Source organism: Blennius ocellaris (assembly GCF_963422515.1).
Source record: "Blennius ocellaris genome assembly, chromosome: 4".
Taxonomy (NCBI): Eukaryota; Metazoa; Chordata; class Actinopteri; order Blenniiformes; family Blenniidae; genus Blennius; species Blennius ocellaris.
The window spans coordinates 7026496-7048486 of NC_137653.1; the positions used below are offsets into that span (position 1 = coordinate 7026496).

At 38.9% G+C, this 21991-nt stretch overlaps 1 protein-coding gene across 1 annotated transcript in view; it reads left to right on the forward strand.

Annotated features, from left to right (window-relative positions):
• Positions 1 to 21991, forward strand: part of LOC308129225 (metabotropic glutamate receptor 4-like) — a gene marked incomplete at both ends in the record, with an annotated part of 145833 nt that overhangs the window by 60116 nt on the left and 63726 nt on the right. Inside the window, one exon of the mRNA XM_080495069.1 lies at positions 5193 to 5409. Within this exon, the coding sequence (XP_080351195.1) occupies positions 5193 to 5409 (217 nt within the window). The remainder of the gene's footprint in view (positions 1 to 5192; positions 5410 to 21991) is intronic.

Genomic DNA, 21991 nt, shown 5'->3' on the forward strand with positions numbered 1-21991 from the left:
TCCAGGGGTGCCTGTCAACCTTATTAGAAATGCCACCAGCATTTCTAATAAAGAAAAAAACCCAAAATAATTGTATTTTTCAAAGAGCCTTTCAGCTGCATTGCCCATATTTTCCATCAGTACTATGTTCTGGTTGGTTAGGCAAGCTCTTAAAAAAATCTAGTCTATGAATACATTTTGTTCCATTATTATATTATTCCATATTATTATTTCATGTTTTTTCCTCACAGCTCAGGGAATCATCTTAAGGTTCTGGCACTCCAGTGAAGTATCTCAGTGTGTCTGGCCTCTAACCGGTCTTCATGAATACATTTTAAAGCGAGCCATAGTTGTTTGGACAAGCATGATTTAGGATGCAGTGAATCGGACTGAAATATCACAAACAAAGCACATGATCTGTGGACTGTTTTTAGATTGTTTGAAGAAATAGAGTTGTTTTACCTTCAGCTTCAGCAAAAACAGAGATTCACAGTTCCATTTTGTTTTATCCTGAGATAAACCATCTGATGTGAGGGGAAAAAAACAGAAGCAGTGCTATAAATCCATACTTGAAGCTAATTTTGGAGAAAGTTCTGATTATATTGTAGGCTACAGTTTGAAAAATAGATTTTACTGGAGCAGAAAGTTTCACCTTTGATGCAAAAGTTTTTGTTTATGCCAGCAACTACAATTTGTTTTCTACAGGTTAGCAATACATTGAACTGCTGTTTGCTCACGGGAGAATAGTATTTATTCACTGAAGCTGAATAAAAATGTTTCCACCTTTATTTATTTAATTATTTACATGTTCTATCTATTTTTCTATGCATGTGTTTATATGTTGTAATGTAGTAGTGCAGTTGGATCATAGATTCAGTTAATCAAGGTTTAACCACAATGTATATGTGAAAAGTAGTGACCGAAGTCTAGGTAATATAAACAATGGTTTCATATTAGTCATTACACAGTATGTTGTAGATGTAATTATGGTAAAAAACTAAAAAAACAAAAACATGATTAGCTGTTGCATTAAATGGTTAGTACTGGTACTGGTAGTCCAAAATTTGTGATGTTATTTTTAAGGATCTATCCTCAATAAAGCTTCATTCATTCCTCCTCACTTAACCTGGTCGTATTCATCTACTATCTTCTATGCTGGAGATGACCACTTGTTTGGCCACTTAACTTAAAATAGGCATTTACTCTCAAGAGTTACACACTAACCTGCAAAATGCTGTTATTTTTGCTGTTTGTTTCTGTTAAACATATTTTAGAGGGACCATAATTAAACTCATTGTATAACATTCATGATTTCATTTGAGGTTACTTTCAGGACTCCAGCCTGTGAATCTGTGTATTTCAACTAATTGGTTCTTGAATGAATTGGTTCTAATGGGAATAGTGGATGAAGAGGAGTTGAGGTTTAACACTTGCATGATAAGTGGCAATAAATCCACCACATTGCCGATTCACTGTCCATTTGTTATGTCCTTGTTTTGAGTTGGTGCACTTCTTTGTAACTTGACTTTAAGAAAACTGCGACTATACATCAAAACTTTCTATTCTTTATTCCATTCAGAAACCTGCTGACCCATATGAGTAATGTTTATCCAAGTAAATGATTGTGGTGCCTCAACTGTCACTCTATCATAGTATTGTAACTCTCAGAACCTTCCGACACACAATATATTTTCAAATGTTCTTTGGCTGTGTTTGTCTGTGCAAGCTACTGAAAATTGGTTCATGATTACGGCTACTTATCTAACATTTAATGCAGCTATTTTACTAATGACTGTAAATAAAGTATTCTTTATTTTAACAATTTACACATCGTTGCTTTGTTGCTGCGATCCGTTAGCTCAGCAGTGTGTGTAAGTGCATCAGTAATTTGGGCAAGTCATGTGGTTGTGGACACATTGTTGTGGTCTCTTTCAGTTTATTAGTCATTATTAAAGCCCGGTATTATTCAATTAACGAGCCTTACCACCAGAGGCATTTGAATGTTTGGTGGCAAGGGAGAACCTGCCATAACACCTGTTGTTGAAATAAAGAGTTTATGATGTAATAAAACTGAGACAAAGCTTCAACAAAACAGCTGGAAAAAACACACACACAGGCAGGGCTCAGAATTGAACGCTCCTGTTTATTTAGGGCAGAGAATACTTCACTCGAGGCTTGCTGGCATTATTGCTACCGACAGTCTTTCATGATTTCGTCAGAATAAATTCATACATTCTGGATACGAGAGGCTGTGCTATAGTAAGCAAGAGTTTAGTGCAATAGTAAATGGAGAAAAGTTTTGAAGGTAACAGCCAGCTGCAGCTGTTTCCATAGACTGCATTATTAACAAGGAAGAAACTCACAACATCAGTAGTTATTCAGATCCAGAGCCAATACTTCCAGATGGGTCTCAACCTGCATGGGGAAAGTTGTTTTCCCCACGCTGTTAAATAAGATCCACTTGCTCCCTTGCCCCTTTCCTCTACATTATTATCATCATCCCCTGATAGCTGTTGAATCCATCTTTTTTAGAAAAACGTACAGTCATATTAGTTGAAAGCCTTTGTTGTACATTTGTGGCATATTTGTTGGAGTGTGCGTTTGAATATTTTTGATGTGAACTATTCACAGGCGAGTATTTCACATTTTAATGCTGTTTATTCATCATGCCCTGGGTGAGAGCCTTTATACTTACCGCGTGGGGTTTGTAGAGTTCTCTCTCTCTCTCTCTCTCTCTCTCTCTCTCTCTCTCTCTCTCTCTCTCTCTCTCTCTCTCTCTCTCTCTCTCTCTCTCTCTCTCTCTCTCTCTCTCTCTCTCTCTCTCTCTCTCTCTATATATATATATATATATATATATATATATATATATATATATATATATATATATATATATACATACACACACACACATACACAAATACATACATATACAAAATGTATATATATATATATTTATATACATATGCATATATAACAGCTTTATATATTCCATATGATAGCAAAAGAGATGTTCAAAGTGACCAGTTTCCTTCATGTCCTTCACTCATCATCCATTAGAGCCTGTCTCACACACGACTTGTCATCTTCTTCTCTTAGTCTTGTATTTTCTCTTTTTGTTTACTGTGTCATAGTGCATCTATTGCCGCTGGCCAGTGGAGATAAATCCTCCGGTTTAGTTTTCATCGATACACTTTTACCTAAATAGATTAGGTGGGCTACAGAAGCGTTTATCTTCCTGGGAGGATGTTGCCTTTAAGTTCAATGTTTAATATCAAGGGTTATCTGTGTGTGCGTGTGTCCCACCCTACAGGTCTGCCGTCTCTGATAATGAAACGCTGTATCTAGCAAAGGAGTGCCTCGGGTGGGAGAGGCAGGGCCGTTTTCATTAGGATCATGTTCTACGGCGTGCACCTTCTCCTCAATTTGTTCAGAGACACACAAAAAACATGGTGACAGATCCTCATCAAAAAGGCTTTCTGTGTATCATTACCGGGAAACACCCCTGCCTTCTGTCTGGTGTGCTCACCGTCTGCCACAGGGATGAAAAATTCCATTTTCACAAACAGTTTATCTATTACGAAAAAAGAAAAAAAACTGATGTGGTGCAATCTCTGAAAACAGCCACTGCCATGACAAAATCTCATATGAAATTATAGCCACTCAAGGAAGCCTCGATGCTTTAGCTGACCTATTTATTCTTCTATTTAAATGCGTTTATTTTTCAGCTGCAACAGAAAAACCCTGCCACGATACACTATCTCGCAAGTGTGAAGCTTGGGTAACAAAAAAGATACTGCCGCGTAACCTGCATACGAGGCAAGAGCAAGAGAGAACCTTTCTTTTGTTTTACTAAAGTGTGAAGCCACACAGGAGGCAAGCACATCCTGTAGTAAACAAACCGAGCCACGCTAAGACTTCATGAGTCATGAAGCCTGTTTATGTTTATTAAGTGACCCCTTGCTCGTGTGTGACATCCTCTTGTCTGTGTAGCCTGCTGTATCATAACAGCAATGATGATACTAAAAAAAACTTGCTCGATGTTTGCTGAGTCACCGGCTCTGTTTTGAGCCTCTCAAGAAGCACATGTTTACCAGGTGGGATTTGATTCAGTTGAAATGGTATTCATTAGAGGCAAATGAGGAACAATTAAAGGTCAGTTTAATTGCCTCATAACCAGAAACAAAGCCTGAAAACCTGTTTACAAACAATCCAATGTGCTTATGAACGCATTCAAACAAGGTCAAAGATGCCACAATTAAACACGGTGAGAATACCAGTGATTGAAGGGATTATTAATAAACGATACCTAACAAGGATGGATATGAAAATGTACTGATGTTCTAAAATAAACTGCGGTATAATGCAAGTCCATAAGTGTAACATGTGCATTGGTTACAGAATTGATATGGAAACCCACTATTTTAATTCAGTATTTTGAATCTGAAGGAACTTTTAAAGGAAATATCTTGTGGTGTTGAACCAAACCTCAGTTGATATGAATTATTTGTTATTTATGCAAAACCAAATGTTGACTTTAGTTCTTTTAATTGACGTACAGTGCGAGGCCGCACCAAAATAAAGCAAACAGTTGGGAATTTTGCACAGTGAATTGTGACAACCATTAACAATACAAAAACAAGGTGGATGTCACTCAAATAAATCTGCACAAAAATTTCCTGTGAAGTCAATAGTGGCAATAAACCTCACTTCAACATGTGGAAATACGTTTTACTTTTTTGTAGCTATCAATCTCAGCTGATAAAAGGCAATTTTTTCAGTTTAACTGATCAAAACTAAAAGCATAATAGCTCCATTCACTTTTTATGTACCAAATATCTGGAACAAGCTTGTAAAAAGGCACCATTGCCTTTTATGAAATTAAAAATGGCAGGATTTATGAGTGTCTTCAGTGTAATTTTCTTCTGTCTTACTCTTTTGTTTTTTTTTAATCCTATTTCCATTAGGGTTTTTATTTTTTATTTTGTCCATTTTGAATCTTATTTATTGGTCTATTTATGGCACACTGCACATCTTTCATATCTTGTCTTAATGCTTTTTATCTCTTGTGTAAAGCATTTTGAATTCCCCTGTTGTTAAATAGTGCTACACAAATAAACTTGCGGTGCCTATTCCCCGTGGACCTTTCAGCAACAATTTTCACAAGAAGCAACTTTACGCACCATAATTATTGTCAATATTTGTTTGCCCTGCAGATACCCCAGGTGAGCTACGCCTCCACTGCTCCGGAGCTCAGCGACAACACCCGCTATGACTTCTTCTCCCGCGTGGTGCCTCCAGACACGTACCAAGCCCAGGCCATGGTCGACATCGTCAAAGCTATGCGCTGGAACTACGTGTCCACAGTGGCCTCGGAGGGAAACTATGGAGAGAGCGGCGTGGATGCCTTCATTCAGAGGTCTCGGGAGGATGGTGAGCGCACTCAGCCTCATATATCATGACTGCTTCTGCACCGCCAGACATAGTGAGACGTTATTCACGTGAATTTACTGTATTTCAGAAAATATAGGCGTTGAGACATGCAGAAAAAAGAAAAAAGAAAAAAAAAATCAATTAGTGAGGTCAAATGTTAGATTTAAGTCCAGAATGTGTAAACAGGTTTGCCTGTTTGTCACCGCTTTACATTTAGTTGCTATGTGGAAGGCTTTGAAGCTTCATTGACTGAACTGGGAATCACAGTACACAAGAGTACTGTTGCAACCCCAACTCGTGACCTTTCAAGCCCCTGCTTGTACTATAGATCTGGAGGGCCTTTGCTTCAATGATTTACTCTCCGTTACGCTTTGATGACGTTTTATCTGTTTTGACACAGATTGATGTCAGGATATACAGAACATCTACCAGTCAGCCAGAACTGACGGATCGACGGGTTGACTTCTATTTTAACGTCTTCTGTGAGACAGTAGCAACTTCTGTTCCTAAGATTTTTCTGTGATGCTAATACTGGATACAGAAACGAAAGAAACTACTGAATTAGATTGCCTATAGTAGTGTGTAGTCCTCAGTCCTCTGCTACCATGTGCACAAAATAGATATACAGTACATGGCAAGAGTGGCTCAGGTGGTAAAGATGGCAGTTTTTCCTATTCTGAACGTTATGGTGCTCCTCGAAATCTTGCATGGCTTGATAAAAAGAAATAGCAAAAAATAAAAATAGCAACTCAGAAATACTGGATGGACAAAAACAGAAATTTAGTTAGAAATCATCAATACTGTGTTGTTACTATCCAGATAGGTGCTGTGCTAAAGTCAAAAAGCACACTTCAGATCAGAGTCACGCATGCAAACTGGTAGTGAAGCATGACGGTAACATTTGGGTTTTCTGTGTCCAGGGTAGCAGCGTGTCTGAGTGTTCATTGTTTTGGTACTCCAAGCCTGAATAGAAACTCGTGTCCCTCATCAGTCAACCCACCTGTGTAAAACTACAAGCCGCAGTGTCCCAACATCTCCTAACAAGTCTCGTGGAAACTACCGCAAACTGCACAAATGATGGAAACATAATCAGTTTTTCCGAAGTCTACATATCTTCTGAATGCTTAAATATGTACTATTTTTTCTTTTTTTTTTTCTTTTTTAAATGCATTTACTTTGAGAGTTTTCATTTTTTTATATTTAAAGAAGCTTTGAAGTGAAGTAAGATTTTCGTCGATTGTAAAAATGCAAATGAACGCATGTATTTATTACAAATCCATAGAGTTGGCTGAATGAACACTCGAGTGTCTGTTGACTCACTCTATGTGATCTTCACAATATTGTATCCCAGTAACCGTGAAACAAGTTACTAAAGATTTGACTAAGTATGTATTGAAATTCGGGGATTGTAATTTCACCATGTGTTATTGTACTGAGAGAAAAGCTGTCCTCGAGAAGCATCCTGTCTCTCTCACAGGGTGGCTCAGTGACTTTGCATTTGTTTCCTGCCTTTTCTGTGTGGAGTTCACTTGTTCCCCTTGTTTTTCTCTGGCTACTCCAGCTTTCTCCCTCGATCCAAACACATATTTGTTAGGTTAATTGGTGACTCAGGGTTGCCCGTAGGCGTTAAACTGAGTGCTTGGGGTTGTGTGCATGTGTGTGTTTGTTTGTCTCTTTGTGTTAGTCCCCTGGTTAACTGGCTGCATGTTCAGAATGGATCCTGACACTCGCCTTATGTTGACTGGGCCCGGCTTCAGCCACTGTTATCCTAACTTGGATAAAATGAGTACAAAAGATGGATGAACAAATCAAATTTCCTCAAAAACGGTTCTTAGTTTTCTGACAGTGTCTTTGAGCCCTTTGTGCTCAGTCTCTTCTGGCAGATTCTCATACTGAGGAGTTTTTTTTGGGCGGGGGGTGGGGGGGGTGGTGACACAGTGCAGGTGTAATTAAAAGGATGGGATTATAAGTTGCCCCGGTCATGCCTCTGGCTTGCACCATGCTTGGACAGAATTAGACCAGCTTGGCTGTGGTTGTGCATCAATTATGTCTGTTGCTCTCTGAACCTTTAATCACTTGGGCACAATTCATAGACAGCTAAGACGGGAAGAAAAATTATGGTGTGAGCAAACACTGAAGGATCTTATTAGAGCTGGACCATAAGGAAATATCTCCTCCAACAGTCTAGACAGGGACAGAAAGTCCATTCACACCTGGCATTACAATGCCTATCGTGCAGTTGAAAGGATGGGACTGGACCACATGGAAGTGCAACCGTAAACCACAGTTGCATTGCGATCACAATATCCCTTTTGTTTTTCAACTGTGCTTTTGAACACAAGTGTGTGCTTCTTCTGGATAGCACTGGTTGGGGTTATTCTACAAATGAAAGCGACATTGTGAAGGATTCCGTGTCGGCCTGCCAACTAGTATTCATCATCGCGCTCTCCTGCCGTCACTTGAGACTGCGTTTCCGTAAGATCGTATCTTGACTGGGCCAGTGTTGGCCTTGGCTTTTGTCTTCAGCATTCCAGTAGTTGAAGAAAGCTTTTTCTCCTCCTTCGAAAAAACAAGCAAACACAATAAATGCAGTTAGATTTTTTCTTGCTTTTGTAATTTTTCTAAGAAAACAAGTAAAGGTGTGGATGTCGGAAAAAAGTGGTCTTATTTTGGACACCGGAGATGCAATATCAGGTGTAATTCTCATCAGGCTGTAATCATGTCGAGAGACAAGATGGGTGTGAGACTCAGGTTTGTGCCAGTAGCGAATTAAATGTGTGATTAGATTTCAGGAGAATATATTAACCTTGTTGAGGTACAGTTCATTTGGCAGTGTCAAAATCTGGGTTGGATTTGAGGGCTCCTTAAAGACAGGCCATAACAAGGCTTAATGATTATCTGCCCAAGTGTTCCTGTCCAGGGTTTTTGGAAATATTGAGGCTGTAAGGCAGAATCGCCGCCTCTTGCTTTAAATAGATTTTGGTCTGGCTTCTACATTTTACAGTCCTTATGATTTTGGACACCAATGAAGGGAATATATGCACACCATTGATGGAAATCGGAAGCAATGGCTGAACACGGTCCAATCTGCTTCTATATTTGATAGCTCTTAGTAAAGAGTTGCATCTTTATTTTGCAGAAGATATTGCCAATTGTTTCCTGAAATTGAACTGGGTTGTGGGCATTTTCATCCTTTTTAAAGTGATGTTTTGGTTTGGAGTGTTGGATAAACATGCAGATTAATTGGATTGTAACAGACTGAAATGGTCCTATTTTCATATTTTAGATCTAAAAAGGATCTTGAAAGCAATCTGCACACAATTACAGTGTCAAATAAATTAGCATTGTGGGCTTCCTAAATGTGTAGTGCCTTTTAATTTGGTACATGAATCACTGTCCTCTGGAGTTACAATAGAAAAACAAGCTACATTATTTTTGCACTAATTAATAGTCAAAATCATATTTTATCTTGTGTTTTCATCCTCCAGTAACTGCCGTCATCATTATCGACCGACATTTCATTCATCTATATTTAGGCTCTAGGAAGATAAAGTCTTGAATTATATGAAACGAATTTACTCTGAAAATGTATAGAATCTGAATTTAAGTATTCTTTTCTTTTCCAATTAATAATCTGCATTAAGTTTGAGCTCTTAATTGAAATGATCTTCTCCATAGTGTCTTCCCACACCAATAAATGAGCCAATTCCTGTGACGGTAGAGGCATTTTATGCAGCTAAATATACCTAATATGCATATGTTGTGCTAACTCGCTGATGCATTTGCGCTCCTACTTTGCCACGTATTACTGTTTGGAGCTGAATGTACTGTGAAAATAACCTGAAAAGGCAGATTATCTGAGTCAGCTCCCACAGCAACAACCCTGGCAGCCCAGAAGCCACTTGCTTGGAGTTGCACCAGTACAGCTTTCTCCCCTCTTGCCCTTAAGAGAGCTCGTAAATATAACAGAATACGATGTGGGTAAAAAGCAGATGATGAAAGGTAAATATGAATTCCAGGTGGAGGTTGTTTTTTTTTAATCTCTGCTTTTGTATCTGGCAAAAAAAAAAAAGTGCCTGGAGCTGAGAGTCAGTGTCCTTCAGTGTTTTCCTTCGTGAACTATCTGAGATGACTCATCTCCACTGCACTGACCCAGGATCTCACCTTCCCCCTAAAGGGAGCGATATAAGAGGAGATATAGGAAAGACATTACTTTGCCTTGTCCAAAACACTTTAGGATATATGCTTTGTGTCTCTCAAATATTAATCCAAAACAAATCATAGTGACAGAGTCAAACGGCTGAGGTTGAAATGTGTTGTATTAAAACCAAATTTTTTTTTAGACCTTTTGTTCAGTGTTACAGCGTCCCAGGGGACTTTTTTCTCCTGCCACTGAGCAGAGGTAAACAGGTAGCTTCGAACTCTCCGAAGCCACAACCCTAAACAAAAGTTACGTTACTGCGATCACTTTAAGAAAAGCCTTTAGAGACAGGTGCCATCCTGCTACGGCCAGATCAGGCTTTATTTGTCTAATTTGACAAAATCTATTTAGTGAGGGGCACACATAGTTCACAGCAGTCATCTGGGGTCTACTCTTGTTGCCTCTCTCTGGATTCTACCTCAGTATTTATTAATCTGCTCTCTGAGTGGGACGTTTAGGAAACAAAGTGCGGACAGGGAGGTCAGTGGAGTGTTGGCAGAGGAAGCTCTGAGGGCCCCATCTCTGACTGCAGACAGCCCTTCTCTGCAGAGACGTTGATTACTATGGAGCATGCCCCAATAGATGTCATTAATCAAGTTAATGAAACACAATGTCAATAACAACCCTAACAAGATTCCCTCGCAAACCAATGGCCTGGCTGACATCAACATGAGAAACCCTGCTAATGGAGTAACTGCCACCCCTCTGTGACGGGGGGGATTACAAGCATTAGCCACAGAGTTGAGATGAATAAGCTCATGTGGGGAATGTAAAATGCGGAGGAAGACAAGGGGAGCACAAGCAGCTCTTAGGTGAATTATTTGTGGATTCGCAGAGCAAGATTATTTTAGACCAGGGTGACGGGTATTCCTGGTGACAGGGAATAAAATATGAACCCTGTTTGGTGCAGCTGATCACAAGTCCGTCACTAAGTCACAAATCAACCTCATGAAAACCCATGCACGGGGAGAACATGCGGACTGTGGCTCCCACATCATTTATTCAAACCAGGGTTACCAATCTAACCACGACCACATTCAAAAGCATCACACTGAACTACAAACACATTTATTTCAAATGAAAATCTGATTCACAATAATAAAAAAAAAAACTGCCCCAACACGTATAGTTTTTTTTTCCTGAAAGGGCTCAATATAATCATAAAACTGTACAAGTTTTTAACAAACATCTGTAATGCCTCAGCGCTGAAAGCAACAACGTGGTGTTTTGGGAGGCTTGACAAAAAAGCGACTCAATGCAGTAATGTAGCTTTATGACTGAGCAGATGATGTGATGTTGTGTTACGGGTTTTTTCTTCTTGGTCTTTTGAAATTGAAATGCGATGACATGAAGACACACAAACTATCAGATCTATTATTTATAATAACACACGCCTGCTTCAAGGTAAAATTATGCTGAAGCTGCAGACTGAGAAAAGCATAGCTGCACCCAGAGCAACATGGAGGCCTTTGAACATCTGTATTCTAAATGACCGCAGTCGCAGAGGGAGACGATCGCAGCACACTCAGCAATGTTTCTGTGCCTAACCATATGGCCCCTTAATCGCCAGTTCACGCCTGTGTGTGGTGTGTCAGCCAGCTATGTCTTTAGTCATCATTTGACATCACAAAAATGACCCCTGAGTGCCCGCGATATGTCCTGTTGCAATTTGTTTAAACAATTACTTGTCTTTGCTTAATTGAGCAAAGCGAATGACTGAATAATCATCACTCATCTACTCTAGCTTTGCTATTTCCAGCCTTCACTGTCTCCATCATTGACAGAATGGTTATGTATTGCTCTTAATGCAGAGATATTGTAAAAGCCAATTTCCTTAAGCAAGCACCGGTACTTGAACTTTGCTCTGAAGCAATACCCTGAAGAAACGTTAGTGAAGCACACTGGATTTCAAGTGATATCATCATCATCATCCAGTGCTAATGGACTTGAAGTGGTAAACACACATCATGGCACTTTCTCATATGAGAGCATGTTATTTGGTCCTGTAAATGCACATATCTATGTAAAGAAAACCACTGCAAGAACTTTGTGTTATAGAAATGAAGCCAAAGGCTGTGGGTTAAGGTGTGGGGGAGGTTACGGGAATATTGATTGTTTGATTTAGCCGGATGTATCTGGGAGAGCTGCAAATTGGCCACAGAAAGGGGCTATGTGAATACATATAGATAAGAATGGTGACAGAATATGAATAGAAACCAAATTATATTTAAAAAGAAAAAGAAAAAAGAAAGACAGTGCACTGATCAACACCAAATTTGTCTTAAGCCAAAAGCCTTGTAGGTTGTCAGCTTATGTGGTATTTGCTGGGTGTAAAGTTACATCAAGCAACTGCAGATAATCAATTTAACGCACAAGAATTATTATAACTTCAGATCTGAGTGTAACAAATCTTTTACCTGAGGTGTACAAATCTCTTTCTCTTTATGCTCTGAGAAAATTTCTGGAAATTTGATTAAAACTATGGAGAAGTGCAAAGAAAACTGATTAGAGTTTTTAAAAGGTACCACGTAAAATCTGCCTCTTTCATTCTCCACTCTTGAGGGGGGAAACGGATTTCAATTAAACCTGCATGAGACAAAAATGTTAATTAAATAGCTCATGCAGCTAATCTGGATTACCAGTCTATAATCCATATATAGTCGCTCCTCTTCATTAGAACATATCAATATCACTTTTGTCAGAGGGATAAGATTTTACTAGTGTCCAGAAAATACTTTCTAAAAGGCTTTGTATTATTATCATCAGAATAGGCTTACACACTGTGTTATACTATACTCTCCCTCAGTTTATGACAGTTTGAGTGGAAGCTGCACTGCAATACTGTAGTTCTTGATGTAAGTATTTAGCATTGAAAATGCTAGTTTCGACATTTATTGAATAGTTGACATATCATCCACATTCCTATATAATTATCTTAACTTAAAAAAAGAAGATATTCTGTTCTTTTAAGACTTTTTCTCCATCCATCCATCCATCCATCCGCCCATCATCCATCCATCCATCCGTCCATTATCCATCCATCCATCCATCCATCCATCCATCCATCCATCCAGTGACGTTTTCTTAACACCACTGAACCTAATGACACGCAGCACTGAATGCTCGTAATTTGACCCCAGCTTCATTGTGTAGCCTGCCACATAAGGTGACTATTAATTACCGTGATAAAGTATCTTCCCCCTTGTTTTTTGGGTGTTTTTTTTTTTTTTTTAAACTGATTTACACATTTGTCACGGCTAAATGTTTCAGCTCATCAAAAAACGATAACCCAAGTAAACAAAAATTAAATGATGATTTCATCTAATAGGAGAAAAAAGCTATCCAGACTTTTAAATATTACAAATATGCAACATAGTAAGACACCAGGAAGAGGGCAAATACGTTCCTACACCACTGTATGAATAAATCTCTGACAAGTGTCAATCGATGTATCTGGATACTTTATACTCAATAACTGTAGGTAATGTCAATATTTGAAACTCAGATGGTGATATTACCGCCCAACATTTTAATGTCTACGGGACAGAAATGCCAAGAGAATAACACATTCATGTTATATCTATATTGCAAGGTGCATAAAAAAATGAACGGATATGACTTTAATCGAAATGTTTAATGAGCTCAGCTTTAAAAAGATTGTTGGCTTAAAATGTTCCCCAGACATTTCCTCCACTGTAATGAGTGCTTCCACATCACCCATACTCAGTGTCCAATTTAACTGTAAATGAGTGCAACACAGTAACTCTGCAGTAAATTGCACCTATACAGAAATAATAATCTGTAGTTTTGATTGACACCTCTGCATATTTTAACTGGATGTGTTTATTTTGAGGGTGTATTTTGCAGTAGTATGAAATCCCATAATGATATTCTAAGATGTGTTGCATAATATCCACTGATTATGTAATTATTTATTACACTTCCAAACATACACGGGTGGTAAATAAAGTGGAGGACCATCACTCACTACTACCATAAAACTGAGCACATAATTGAATCTTCCATCACAAAGTAAGAAAGATATAATATATCTGTTTTAATAAATACTTTTCAGAGATCTCGATCCACACGTATAGAAATGGCCAAACCGATGTAAAATGTGTAAAATATGTGCACAACAAAGAGCTTTGGATTTTTTCCAGTGATGCATCTGCAGAGCTCCCACACAGTTTCTGCAGAGTCACACATTTCGACCAGATTCAACATCATTAAACTCTGCGTCATCTTAACAATCACAAAATAATAGAAGAGGACTTTTGATTCATAGGACATTTATGTAAAATACGTGCAGCGTTTGTTTGATAACGATTTTATTGTTCATTTGCTTTTCACAGAGACGGCAGCTTCTGCTGAGATTTTTTTACACCGCTCCTCCCAGAGGTCACTTTGCAATTAATCAGTGTGGACAGAACTGTGACATTCATTTCCTCAGCTTTTTGTTGCTTTTAAATCAAGAAAATCTTTTCCTCGTCGGCCGGGGTGCCTGCTGTTGGTGCTTAGGCTAAGAGGCTGAATTCTTAATTGGATTCATCCACACAAATCAATGTTACTGCGCCTGAAAATAATCTTGTAACATTTGGAAACGACTCACAGCAGTTTGTGCGTGCCAGCCAGGCGGCACAACACTGCAGCAGACTAAAAACAGATCCCGAGAACCCGTTTTCTTGGAACAGACCCGCGAACCTGATCCCAAACTGAAAACGATTTCAGAACACACAGGCAGCAATACATTTCAAGAATAGTCTGATTATTTTTGGACATTGTGACACTGCGTGCATATTGAGACGACCTAATTAAGTTGAGTTTATTTTCATGTCATATCTGTTGTTGTTGTTTTGCGCTCACACACTCACTGGTTGCCTCTTTGGCATCTGGCTTACTGGGCTCATGTGGCCTCTGGCAGAACGGCATCTTTAAATTGGCTTATTGAGATGAAAGTTGGTGGTCGGTTTGCAGGGATTTGGTCAAAGTGTTTGGCATGGAGAAAAGCAAAGAATATATCCTGAGAGATCCTAAATGATCAAAAGCAAGGCTGTAAGCACAGCTTTATGGGCAGGAAGTTAATTAATGAATGCTCTGTTGACCTATTGACATCTCACTCAGTGGCAATGTAATGGGAAGGGCTTTCGTTCCCCCCTGGTAGAGTTGAAATCATTATTTCTGTTAATGCGCAGGAGTTCCTGTCACTTACTGTATCTGTGTTTGATCCGGCTTTCCCTCACAACTCTTGTAAACTGTCTCAAGTGTGTGTGTATCTGTGTGTGTGTATAGTACTACACTGCATGGATCCTTGCACCACAAAGAAGTCCAGAAAGAAGACTAACACATGTGCCAGTATCTTTTCCCCTCAGAACTTTTCCTTCTTTCAAGAGAGTTTCCTCCTAATGAGCAGGTGCGAAAGAGTGTTGTTTAGTTAGCTTCTCATCTAACTTGAATCGTCTCCGGTACAAACAACCTCTCTCCAAAAACTGAAGCTTCAGGTAAAACTCACAGACTTCTCTGCTGGTATTATTACCTACACTCACCCCAGGTGTTGCTGTGTTTCGTGATTGAGAATCTCGGTGGAGTTTGTCTTTACTGTGAACCAAGAGGTTGTTCCTTATGGGGGGGAAAGGTGGTTGGGCTCTTTTATTGTTTGGTCTGAGTGAATTATGAGGTCATCAGCAGGATTGTATTGTTTAGCGTGAATAAGCACTTTCCTGAAAGTTTAAGCAGTGCTTTTCTAATTTAAGCATTTCTCATAATTTGTGAGCCAAACACATTCCATCGTGGGACGACTTTGATGAAGCTTGATAATTCATGATATATATATTTTTTTTTTAAAGTTTGTGTTGATCGCAACACACACATAATGACGATGCACATCCAATCCTGTATGAACATAACAAGATATACCTGAACAAGTTACTGACAATATAGATCCTTCATCAGTCAGCAATTTCTAATAATACCAGATGATTAAACATTTTAGTAGATTTTCCTTTCAATTTGTGAAAGAGCCCACAGTCAGCCTCTGGTTTCCAAGTGATTCTGTGTATTATTTTACACATTTACAAACCTATTCATATCATATCTATATTTAAATGTTGAGTCAAACCGCCATAGAATTTCATATCTCAGTGACAACATTTTCTATTGTATTTCTCAGCACCAAAACAGCACTGTTAATTTCTCCTGAAACAGATGACAGTATTGCATTAGCATCACAAGTTACAAGCTGACAGACAGGAACAAACACAGAGGGAGTTACAGATACGTAGAAATGACAGTGTGAAAGAAAAGTTTTGTCATCTCAATAAATACTGTAAAAGAAGGCACATTTGCTGTCATATAACTGCAAATACCTGTGACTGGTTGTCTAATCAAAGTTACAAGTAATACAGGTACAGTCATGCAAATGTTTTGATGAAGACATGGGAAGTTTAAGTGAAATGTAAATGAAAAAAGACTTTTGAATTGGAAAGAAAGTGGCTGTCATACTCCATCAGAAACATTCGTATTAATTTGGAAGTATTATCTTGCAATATCTAATAAGTACAAATTATATATATGTGAACTTTCCCATTAATTCCACAATTTTGCAAGAAAAAAAGACAAGCATGCCTTGATTGACCCACCTCTTAAAACTTGCACAACTTGAAGTGGTAGATTGAGTGTTAATATACACCTCATATGTCTCTGTATGATTTGTCTCCATGGTTTTAACCATGTGATGAGTAGTATTTTTTGGGCTGCATAATTTGAATGGATCTCCCTGATTTCTTATGCAAGTGTGAGTCATCTCCTGAATTACATCCATTTCCATTTAAATGCTGTGTAGTGTCATGCTGGACAAACTTTCCTCACTCTCCACAGACTCCTACCAACCTTCAACAAAAACTAATAATTAAAAAACATATTTTGTCACAGCAATTGTATTACTTTAATGTGCTGATATCCTTCATACTCTATGAAATGTCTTGAAACAATATGCTTCCTCTATTCGAGGATAAATATAATTTGATTTCTGCATAAGGACCTTGAAAGGTCAATTTGAAAATCCTTATGTTAGTGAGGTAAAGGGATCACTATCCAGCCGGGGATGAACAAGGACTTTGCTGCCCTCTGTGATGAAAAAATATTGTCTCGAAAAAACAAGTGACAAGCAATCTCTATACACAGAACGCTGAAATAACCTTGATGGTGGAAACTGAATTTGATTTAGCTAAAGGGGGTGGGAAATACTGTGATGCCGTATTTTCAAGTACATTTCCACAAGGTAATAGGCTGCACAGTGAGACACAAATAGGATTTCAATTGTCCCATTAGCCCTGATGAAATCAGGGAAATGTCTGGCCTGGACTAAACATCCAGAACTGATTGAAGGGAATATCAGAGGAATTACAGTTATTCCCAAGCGAGATGGAGACTTTTTCTGTGGCCTTATGTGAAGGGGTAATTTACCTTGCTCCAATTTGCATAAACACTTTCCTGCAACCCACATTAGGTTAAAAGTCACTTTCGTTAAGGATAAGCATGCATCTATTGCTTTATTCACCATCAGGCTGATTAATGTTTTTTTCTTGTGTGCGTTTAGCATTCCTGACCAAACAGTGAAATATTTTTCATCGCTTTTTCACCTTATTAGAACATCTTTTTACTTAAGAACCTTTCACAGCTTCATAAAAATGTAACGCCACCCATCAATCTCCAATGGAAACTTTTATGGCAATACCATTAAAGTCCAACTTTTTGTGGAAGTCATTCCAATTGAGAAGGAGGGAAGCAAATAAGCTTCCATTTGTTTGCTTCCCTTCAAAAGCTCTACATAATCCCCCCTCCCCCCTGCTTTCTTGCCTGATTTTAAACTCACTGAAGAGGTATGCAAGTTTTCAGCTTCCTCAGCAGAAAGAGTGGAAGACGTTGGCTCGTACTCAAGATTTTTAAGTGTTATTGAAAACATTAAACTGGAGCTCTTTTTGAAGTTATGAGGGCTCCGCGAGAGTATTTCTAATTTAATTCTGCTAGAGGAATAAAGCAAGTGTGATTCAGCCTGGCAAGAATTGGTGGATAAATTTCTGACATAATGTCACTTTGACTCAAGGCGTGTCATTTCTATTAGAAATGACAAGGCGCTTAACAGTGGGTTGAATAGGGTGTGGGGGAGGGAGAGGAGCGTGGGACAGTCAGACGGATTCGATTTGAAGGTTGTGGAAAAGAAAATGTTTGGAGAGAGTATGGAAACAGTTGTCTGATCTGCCAGCAGCAGCAGCAGCAGACGCGAAGGAGTCGCTGCAAAGATTTGATTTGCAGTACTTATTAGTTATGTTATCGTGCTGATGAGGATGTGATCAACATAAAACTCCACATTGTTTGCTGATTTTAGAACACACATTCTTCACTGTGATCACAAATAAGCATTTCCCTGCAGCATTTTTGTTTTGAGAATATAATATAGACTTCCCCATTCCTTGCAGTATTGGCGCCAATCATGAACACAGGGTCAAGATGGGGGTCTTCCCTCATTTTTCAGAAATGCATTCTTTTTTTTGTTTTTGTTTTATCTTATACTCTCATTTCTTCTGTCATATTGATTGTGTTTCGTGCTATCTACAAGCTTTGTGAATGGATTACGCTACCACGCAAACAAAGAGAATGTGCTGTCCCAACATCAACGGGGCAGATCAATGGCAGAGACAGCCCAGGTCAACAATTTCGATGCCTGTGTTTACTGAGGCAAAGTATTGGAGAAAGACTGGGCTGGTGGAATAGAGGGTGCAAACCAGAATCAATACAACAGCTATCATCATTTGCAGGCTTTATTAATGGCTTTGCCCCGAGCAGGCACAGAGAATAACACTCACTTGCATTTAGGCAACCAACACTCCAGCGTTTATGCAGCTTGCTTACTATCAATCATCACAGCGTAGGTTGCTCTCAGCAATGGTCTAGCTACCTCCATTCACCCCCCCCCCCCCCCCCCCCCCCCACACACACACACACACACACACACACACACACACACACACACACACACACACACACACACACCCTCAATCACGTAATGAATGGCATCAATTATATGGCCGAGCTGACAGAACAAACAAATTGAGGCTGGGTCAAAGTCTAAAGGCGGGCTAAAGTGACTGCACGAGGCTCAGTTTAATTCACTTTCTTTCGCTCAGTTCTTTCCCGCAGCTCAATAGAGTTTTCATGAATTTTAAAAGATATATCCTCCTGTTCACCACTGACAACAGCATCAGTCACAAAAGCTACAGCAAGGAGGCAAGCAGCGTTCCCACCAACAGGTGCTGCCTATCCTCTTGGTAGTCAGCATATTTCCCCCTGGGTAAAAAAAACAAAAAAAAAACCTTCCTGCTCAGAGACTACTGAACATATCATCTGCTACATCAGAAGGCAGAGAAGAACCACATGGTGCTTTTCATGGCAGCTGAGTTGTTTCTACTGAATATGGTGGCTCAGAAGAGTCGGGACAGAAAAACACATTCGTTCTTCATGCTTTCAAATAAAACAGTTGAATGCTGGTTATAGATAAACAAACACATGACAAAAAAAAACACCAGCGAGACAAAATGCTGAGGTGGGATTTATCATTAAACTGAAACAAAAGCTCTGCTTTACTAATGTAGGAATAAAAAATAAAAGATGAAATAAAAACATCAGAGCAATGTGACAAACATCCCTTTTGAAGAGCTGTAAGAGACAGCAAGAAGTTGTTTCACTGTACAGGATTAGAGTGGAAAAAATACCCCTTTAATTCAACAAACACAATTTTTTGTTGCTTTTCCCCTAAAAAAATGGAAAATAAAACATGAAAACCTGTAAAGATGCTGCCAATCTCAAACCTAATGGATTTTAAGGTGAAATGACGGAGGTATCGAAGATTATTGACAGTATAAGAATAACAGCAACCAACAGGCTGAATGCGCAAAACATACCAAACCCATACATACACAATATACATACATACAAAAAAATCAATGAATAATCATTGGTTGTAATGATATAATAATTGGATATTAATTAACAGGATCAAACATGTACATATGAACAATATTGCATCTTAAAATAGAAGAATAATGATTTTAGTGTTGATAACACATTTTATTTACACTGACCTTTAATAATAAATCAAAACAGAAATAATATCAAAAGTCCTAAAAACCAAAATGACGTGTTAAAATGCATCTAAAATAATGTGTCTTAGTAAGAAATCAAACACCGAAATGCTCTTTTTGAGTCTTGGCAGTGTAACCTGCTTCTTGTTCTCCATTGCCGTCTACCCTCCAGTCGTCACAGATTAAACTGCCACACTACCTAACAGTACAGTACTATGTCCACAGGATTAGCTCTCCTTAACAGCTTCTCCTGCTCTGACCCACAGACTTGAAATCATAGTCCTGCTTGACAAAGTCTGCTCCACAGGCCAACTCACCACCTCAAGGATTACCACACTCAGGGCCCAAAGCTCTGAACTGCACTGACATGAATAGTGTTGCATAGATCTTGCAGTGATGCTCCTTCCCTTTTCTTTTACTGTCATGTTCTTTGCCGCTTAAGAAGGTGGAAATAAATCTGCATTTCTTTATCTGAGTCTTCGAGCACATCTGCAGTACCTGCTGCAGCATAATGACATTCAAAAGTCCACAAGACGTATTCATACAGCAGTTAATGCACAGATGCTGTCACACCGCGCTTCACAAGACAAAAGATGTAATTAAGAATAAAGAAGATGACTGGATAAAAAATGGGGGTGTGGGTGCGTGATTCACTTGTACTGTGGATTTTCTCAGGATTCCTGACAAACTCTGAAAGATACATAAAGAAGGAAGGGGAATATTTCACCTTAACTAATAATAAAAAATAAAGATAATAAAAAAAAACAAAAAAAACAAATGCAATCAATTTAAAATGTGTTTCTAATCTGTGACATATCCAAGATGTCAAGCAGCACTAAATCCTCATTGACCATATATTTCATAGAGAATATTCCATTTTTGGGAGGGATAAATGATATGTTGGCACTTAAAGGGTTACAATCCTGAAACCGAATGTTTAATACATCTGAGAAAGATTGAAGCTCATTGTAGTGAATCATGACACAGCAGACAACCCAGAGGCCTTTGACACATTAATGTCTCATCATTATCTTACTTCACCCACATTGTTCATACCATAAGAAATGAGTGGGATTGTGTTGGCATGTCATTATTAAAACAAGAGGGATAAAACTAGGTGGGGTCCCGCTGAAGCCTCTGGGTTCAGGACTACCTGAAAGTTTCCCGGTTTGAAGATGTGCTGAAATTGGAAGAGGCTGACTGTAGGGGGCTGGATTGACTTTGTGACTACTGTCAGCATGTGCCTCGGCAAGGCACTGAAGCCAAATCCTTCAGCCCCTGAAGGCCTGGCAAGTGGCATTATCACTGTGTGAAAATATATGCAAGTAAAGAAATGCATGCTCTCACACTGCTGTAAAACCATTTCAGTGCTTGTATGGATGACCCAGTGGAGATGCACTATGTCAGTACTGGACAGCAGGAAAGTCTGCTCACCTGAACTTGGACGAGTTGAATGAGTTTTATTTACTCGGGCCAAACTCCCGAAAGAGAGACGGGATGCTGCAACACTCTTCTTCTTTAGACTATGGAATCTGAAAAAAAAAGAAAAAGAAAGATGTTGCAAATCATGCTTGAATCATGATGAACTATGATAACAAGTTTAACAATTTAATTATACAGATTTATGGACTGTCCACAATCATCTCAAATATGTGAGTGTTTAAAGGAAATGAGTTTGGACATTGCAGATAGTGTGTAGACATACATACATGCAGCAGCAGCAGCAGCAGCAACAGCGAGGCAACACATTATGAGCCAGCCTGGATAATATCCTGTTGATTCTTAGCGTTGCTGACAAACCTGCTCTGACCCACCGAGCCATGAATTCTGCACGTCCTCTGAAAGTGTCCCGTGGTATTTTGCAGCAATATTGTGAGCAGATCCATTAACGACTGCGAGACGCTCTCATGTCCATTCAGTTAGTGTCTAATGGATCCCAGACCTTGACATGCCTGACACTCCAGCCCGAACAAGATCAAGAAAATGGCTCAAGGTAATTAGAACTAAAATGAGCGTCTGTATAGGAACTGTTAAAAGGAATAAACCTGATGAAAACACATCAGGTGTAAAATACAGAGTTTATTCAAGCACAATTCTGTGATGTATATTTTGATATTTGTCAATAAAAATAGAGATATTTGAATTGTGTAGAATGAAGAATGCTGCATTTGCAGGGAAAATGTTGCCACATGAGATTTCAGGGGAAATTATATCACTGTCGCTTTGAATTCTTTTCATCTTG